Source organism: Austrofundulus limnaeus, unplaced genomic scaffold (genome assembly GCF_001266775.1).
Source record: "Austrofundulus limnaeus strain Quisiro unplaced genomic scaffold, Austrofundulus_limnaeus-1.0 Scaffold56, whole genome shotgun sequence".
Classification (NCBI taxonomy): Eukaryota; Metazoa; Chordata; class Actinopteri; order Cyprinodontiformes; family Rivulidae; genus Austrofundulus; species Austrofundulus limnaeus.
In genome coordinates, this window is record NW_013952458.1 from 352216 (window position 1) to 359545 (window position 7330).

A 7330-nucleotide genomic window follows, 5' to 3' on the forward strand; every position below is an offset into this window, starting at 1 on the left:
GGTGGGGGAGGGGGTGGATTTCCTCCCGGTGGCCCCTCTCAGTTCAATATGCCACCAAACTTCAGTCCACCCATGCATCCTGGGCCAGGATTCAATTCCATGTTGTCTTCGGGAGTTATGGGCGGTCCTGGAGGAGGAGGGCCACCTCACCCTCGTTTTGGCATGCCTCCGCCGCAACAGCACGGACAGGGTGGGCACCCATTCAATAGCCCTCCGTTACCTGGGGGTGGGGGCCCACGAGGGCCCTTGCCTCCAATGGGAGGAGGCATGGGTCCTGGGATGAACATGATGGGAGGCATGGGTGGTGGGCCTGGTAGCAACATGGTTGGAGGGGGGATGCCAGGTATGCCTCCTCAAGGACAGTTCCCTCCCTCACAGGATGGCCCCTATCCTGGCCCTAGTCCACCAGGGCCGGGCAGCGAGGATGGAAAAGGTTTTGGGGGAGGAGGGGGCCCTCCTGGACCGCCACAACAGCAACAACAGCAGCAGCAGCTTAATCTAAATCCCAATGGCCCCCCCAATAATAACAATACACCTGGCCCTCCTCCTAACTCAGGGCCACCACAGCCTGGGGGAGGCTTCCCTGGCCATATTGATGTCCAGCAGCCCAGTACCAATACACCAGGTCAGCCCCCATCCGCACCACCACAGCCTAACCCCAACTCTTCTCCTACCGGTCCCCTGAATGGATCAGGTCAGCCCCAGCATCCACAGTCCAGTCAGCTGCAGCCCCCCAGCAACGCAAACACCCCCAACTCTAACAGTTCAAACCAGCAGCAACAATCAACTCCACCCAACTCCACCCCCGGCTCCACCTCCTACAACCAACAGAACAACACTCCCGGTTCTGCCGGTCCCCTGTCAAACGCCGCCTCCAATTCATGTCCGAACAACATCAACAACAACAGCGGAGGCAACACTCCTGGAAGCAACCCCAACCCCCCGTCTAACTCCACCTCCACGCCGAACACTCAGTCTCCCCTGCCTCCCGGCCCCGCCGCCCCTACAACTGGGCCCGGTTCTGGTCCCGGAAAACTCGGCGGTCCTGGGATGGTCTTTCCCTGCGGCCTCTGTATGGCCGAAGTGCACGACGACCAGGACGCCATCCTTTGTGAAGCCTCCTGCCAGCGCTGGTTCCACCGTGACTGCACGGGCCTTACGGAACCGGCCTACGGGCTGCTGACTCGAGAGAGCGCCGCCGTTTGGGCTTGTGACTTATGCATCAAGACCAAGGACATCCAGGCTGTGTTTGTGCGCCAGGGACTAGGCCAGCTGGTGGCAGCTAATGAGAGTTGAGGAGTGGAGGAGAAGGAGCGCAATCGAGGTGAACGACCTGTGTGCCATGTCAGCTCCCTGCCCAACGTAGTCCTGGCCAGCCTTTTACTTGTTCACTACACAAAGCGACACACTCATTAGCTGCGTTTCCATTGACCATGAAAATGCGCAAATTAGAATTTCGAAAATAAATTTGCTCAATGGAAACACGTCGATTTCGAAAAAAATTACGTTYTTCGACGAAATGTTTTTGCGCTAAGATGAAGTGGTATTTCGGCCATATCGAAATTGGTGTTTTTCACAAAACTGCAATGGAAACACTTTTTTCACATCACGGGAGTCACGTGACCACAACCGGCTGTTTCTACTGGTGAAAAAGACGCTGACGTCTCCTCTGATGCTGTGCGCTAGTGTCGCGGTAGCAATATGCTATGTGTTTACATCCATTGCCGCCATGTTTGTAATGACTTATCGCGAGAACAAACGTATTCACGCGTGACTTTAACAGCATTTCTTACTTAATTGAAACACCGCAGTTGCGAAACTGTTTTTTGACATTAACAGAATATCGACAAAGTTTTGCGCACATTTGCAATGGAAACGCAGCTACAGACTCTCATGCTTATTACATAGCACTTTGGGTGACTCTAGGCAAATTATAGTTCTCCCCCTTATCCCTCATTGGAGTCAAATTATGATGAATGTTATCTACACAGTCCTCCAGATATCCACCTGCCAACCAGCAAAGCACTGACACCAACACACTACCTCAAACAGTTTGCGACTGACTGGCACAGAAGCTCCCGCACTGACTTATCGACTCTCCACACTTAAATCACACAATATGTCCAACATGAATTCCGATCAGGTGGGGAAACCTTATAAATCAACTTTATACTGATAAGAAATTGAAAAAAATAAAATAAAATCAGAATATTTGAAATGGTCTCCCACATCAATTCAGTTATTCTTTTTTCTTTTAATACCAAAATGCTTCAATCCACCACTGCCCTATCACGTTGTTGGCCTTTTACTGCAAGCGAAGAAAAAAAATTGGATACTCTATCAATGTATTGCAGTATAAAACTGTCAGTATTAGGTGTATTGTTGTGAGATTTTACGGTTCGTGCACCTCCACATATGCTTACGCGCTTTAACTCTACTTATTGTATCATTTTGTGTCCAGCTCTGATGAATCCAAAGGAGATTTCGATTTCATCTACATTTCACAGTCTCACCACCAAAAAATAATAATAATAAAAAAATGTAAATATCAAAGGACAAAACATTTGTCTAGAATTCCCATCACTTGTGAACATGTCGCAGAGTTAATCGGTGAACAAAAAGATGAGTTGAATTTGTGTCTTGGTTGTTTACATGGTGTTTTGGTTTTTATACAGTACATTTGAGTCAAACTTTTAACTTTTTTTTCTTTTTTTTTTACCTGCAGTAAACATGAATTGTACAAACAGTGCTTTTGGATGGTGTTGGCATAGCGAGTAGTGACATCATATCAGATGTGCATAGTCCTTTAAAAAACGAAAATAGTGGAGGGATATGCATGTGACCTGATGCAGTAACTGTTTGATCTGTTTATTTTCAAGTTTCTGCACAGCAGGAGACCTTGAAGTAGACCAAATAACTAAAGATTAGAGGGGGGAAATACAGTTTTTTTTACGTTTCTCTTACGGTATAAGGTGTTTTTAACTATTCTTCTTCTCCTTTGTTCTTATTTTTTTCTTTATTCAATGTCCAAGTTGCCTTTTTTTCCTCAGTCGTTCTGTTTGGTTTTGTACTGGTATTTGTGCTGTGTTCTTGCTCTGCTCTGGTGCCTCCTGGTGGAACCAGCGAGTCCCACACCAGGTAGAGAAAGGAAAAGGTACTAAACTCTGAAGTAAATACAGTTTTTATGTTCTCTTGTCCAAGTCTGTTTTTATCACAATATATATATTTTTTTATTTGTTTGCTAATTGTTGTATTAAAACGAGGGTTGGAAAACCCAATGGTTCACAGTTTTTTTTCTCATAATTCTAACAAATTCTAGTCTTTTTTTTTTAATCAGTTCATTGACAACCTTTTAATTTAATAAATCATAATGGTTTTAACAAATATGATTGTAAAATGATACATTTTAATGTAAATATAGAAACAAAGTATTTAAAATGAGTTTTAAGTCTCCTAAAAAGATATTTTGGGTAAATTGAAATGTTTATTGAAAGTTTAAGTTAAAGGTATTCATTTATTTTTAAAATGTAAAATTACTGATAAAAATAAATTTCAGAATTTTGCAAACTAGTATTTCATGTGTTTATATAAAACTTAAGTCATTAAAATTTTCTATATTTTATTAAAAGTACATTTTTTTCAACTCTACTTAATTTGATGTAGAAATGCACACCAAACAACCTATGGGTAACAAAATAATGTGCACAAAAATGGGTTTTCTCTTTGAATTTTTAATACAATCCCCCTAAAGTTGACTGTTTTCTCATTCTTTCTCCACCTGCATTATGCTGAAATAGATGATGCTGCCATGCAAAATGTTTCCCTTCTGATAACACMGCTGAACACAGTGGCTGTATTGTGCTTAAGCCCCGCCTCCTCCGGAGGGCTTCTCCCGTCGCTGAGGCGGGGCGACGCCTGTCCGACGTGTTGGCAACAGGTTCCACCGGTAGCGAGAAATGGGGGGGGGGTGAATTTTCTCCTCGCCCCCCATCAGCTCATTGGATCTCATGTCCTCATCCTCTCAACATGTCCGGACTTTCTGCCGCTTTACGGACCGAGAAATGCCGAACAAGTGAGTGAGGAGCAGCTGAATCTGGACCGTCTTCGGCAGGTGCAGTAACTACTTCGTCCATTAAAGTGAGGGGAGAAATGAGTGAGTGATGCAGAGCGCCTGGTTTTAGCTGAGAGGACATTTCGCAGATACGCAGTGGTGTAAACACCTGTGGCTTCGTGGTGGGACCTTCTAATGGCCGCTTTTCTGGGTCTTTAACGGGTTTAAATGTAGCCTTGTTTCTCTGCGCGCGCGCGCGCTGCTCTATAATCGGATCTAAGAGGATACACGGTGTTCATGTGGCAGGTGAACGCGTGTGTGCGCGCGCACGCTTCAGGTGTTTGGATAAATGTTGACTGCTGTAAACAAATCCGAGGTTTCGACGCGCACCGATACCGACTGACCGGACAGGTGGGTGTGACGTAATTAACGCAGGTGCTCCACGATTAACTCCACGTATCCATCTTTTTTTTTTTCTTCACGTTTTAATTATTTACTCGTGGTTAATTTATGCCAGGTCTTGCCGGGTTTTTGTTGTGGTTACCCGCAGCCTATTTGTTTAGGCTCAGGTGGAATTATGTCAACTTCACGTGACGAGCTCAAAACCAAATAAACAACTTTCATTAAGTTGACTTTTTGGTAGGGAGAAGGTAAATGACCTCAAATTAATTATCAGGATTGTAAGTTTCTGATGATTTCTACCACTTCCCTGTCTGTTTTTGGGTAAAAATAAAAGAAGTAATTGCTCTAGACATAAATATTGTACATTTAAAGCTTATTTTGAAGCATATTACATTCGCCTTTCTTACCAAACATGCTATTTTTGACCAAATAAAAATGATCCCTTTTTATACATTTACTAATAATTCATGCGATTCRTTCTGTCAAACAGCACAGTCTTTGTTCACTTCAGTAAAATTTGTAGGATGTTTAGTTATATAAACAAATACAACTATAATTGCTAATATGCATAAACATTGATTTTTTTGTATGTTTTTAGAGCTTTAACCAGTTTTTATTGAAATGATGAGCAATAAAGTTTTAGTTCAGGTGTGTGTTTGTAGTGTTAGCAAATTCAGAATCAGTGATGTTGGGTTTTAATAAAACCTTCAGAAAGTAATTTGTGGATGAGCATCTACAACTGATTGACTTTTGGAGTCAGCTAAAATCAGAATTGCCACATAGCAATTTAAGCGAACCAGGTTTCCTGGAGTTTCATAATGAGACTTGGAAAACTGTTTCTTCTGAATTTATTTTGCAATTACGTTATGTAATTGTATTAATTTTCATCATTTTAGTCTTGAAAAACACCAGAGTTTGGACATACCTTTTTATTTGTTGTCATCCCGACGACATCGTTTTACTCAAGTAACCTTTGTACAAAATACTTTTTTACTCTTGAGTAATTCCTTGGGTGGCTAATTCTTACTTTTAAAAYATGCTGWATTAGTGRTACTCKTACTTGAGTACAACCTTGGGTACTATACTCAGCTCTGATTAAATATCTGGAGTTGATCGTTTAGATATTAGTTGACCTGGTCACAGGTGTCAGGGTGGTCTCCTTCTCCAGTCCCTCTGATTGTRAAGGTGGGCTGCTCTACGTAGATTTCCACATGTTGCCGTATTCCTTCCATTTCGTCATGACGRCTTTAACGGAGCTCCTGGGATATTGATGGGCTTGGAAATCCTTYTGGATCCACCCTGACTTGTTAAATTAGGACAGTCACTTTTAAAAGAGGTGAATATTTATACAATCACTTATTTTACAATACATATTTTTATTTTATTGGTATTACTCTAGAAATTTGCTTTCACTTTGACATTGAAGATTTTTTTGTTTTGTTTTTGTTTTGAACAGAAGGCCAAGTTATATTGCCCATGATTGATTTATGACAACAGTAAAAGCGTAAAACATCCAGGGGGGGTGAATACATTTATGGACACTGCGACTGAGACGAGCCGGTCTGTCGAGGAGAACGAGGACAAGTGATGGCTGATTGGCCAGTTCGGTGACATTCCAGTCTTTGTTGACTCAGCCCGTCCTTGTAACAAGTGAGAGAAACGGCGTGAAAGTCAAACGAGGTGTCACTGAGCCGTGAACAGCTAGTCCCAATAACAGCCGAGTCAATGTTTAAAATCTGTATTTACCAAAGGAACATCTCAGAGTTGGACTGGGTTCAGTGTCTCATTTTCCCTCCATTTCCTCTTAATCTGTTTTATCCAAACTCCTATCACGTGTGATGCTGACAAAGAATGTCTGGAATCCTAAAAATGTTTTTGACCAAGACCATGGCCTGACTTTGATCCTCTGACCTTGGGTCTGTTACACTATAACTAGCGGTGAAGCAAATGGTTATATTTTAATTCCCAACAGAGTCACAGCTCTGACTGCTGAAGGTGAGGACAAATGATCGAGTACACCGCAGGTGTGTAATGTGCACATTCTCGCATCTCATGCTCGAGTAGGCGAGGCTGTGTGTCTGTCCAGCTCAGAGTCAACAGTCCACGGCTCGTTGGTCCGGCTCTGAGGACCGATACCAGCAGGAAGAGGGGCATCCCAGACCTGACTCAGTCCTTGGTGTCCAATGCTCCACAGAACCGGGACAATGGGTGGAGTAATCCCCCCTCTCAGGTTCATTACAAAGCAAATTAGACATGCGTGGCTTAGACTCTTTATATGGTAGAGTTTGTGAAAGAAAAAGTCTGTAAAATCAGAGGTTGGTGATGATCAAATAGTCAGCCAAGTTAAAAATACTTAATTGTCCCAGACGAGACGTTTATAGTTTTTCTTTTGGTTGGATGCCCAAATCCCTTTTGTGTAAAAGCTTTTAACCACTCGTGTTATTTATTCTTGTGAATGAGCCAGACTTTAATGTGAACAGTCGTCAGAAATAGTTCTTCATCCTTAAACCTCACCACAACAGCAGTTTGTGCCATTAAAAAAATCCAGAGAAAAGCTGTTAAAAACCTTTTTATGAAGCTTGAAAACAAAGCAATAAATTCTGTTTTTTAAAATAATATTTAAAAGCTTGGTACTTTTAGAAGTAAATTATTATAAATAAAGGATAACTTGAGAATTCAACACACTTAAAATATCAGGTATCTTCAAGGAGGTTCTATAGAGCTGGAGTGTGCAGAAACCAGGTGACCATGTGATCGGCTGGTGAAGCTAACTAACGCAAAATGGTCAAGAGTCTGGATTTCCCATTACTGTCCATGTTGACAACAGAGCAGAAAAAAAGGATTGATGATGTAGAAATCACAAAAACTATTAATAAT

General features: G+C 42.4%; 2 protein-coding genes across 2 annotated transcripts in view; both read left to right on the forward strand.

Annotated features, from left to right (window-relative positions):
• The window catches only part of pygo2 (pygopus homolog 2 (Drosophila)), a gene marked incomplete at its 5' end in the record, with an annotated part of 4478 nt that extends 2994 nt beyond the window's left edge, over window positions 1-1484 (forward strand). Inside the window, 1 exon segment of the mRNA XM_014009217.1 lies at window positions 1-1484. This exon segment is cut by the window's left edge and continues 10 nt beyond it. Within this exon segment, the coding sequence (XP_013864671.1) occupies window positions 1-1296 (1296 nt within the window).
• A 2323-nt stretch (window positions 1485-3807) lies between these two features.
• The window catches only part of cgnb (cingulin b), a gene marked incomplete in the record, with an annotated part of 25652 nt that continues 22129 nt past the window's right edge, over window positions 3808-7330 (forward strand). The window contains 1 exon segment of the mRNA XM_014009219.1: window positions 3808-4111. Coding sequence (XP_013864673.1) covers window positions 3809-4111 — 303 coding nt within the window.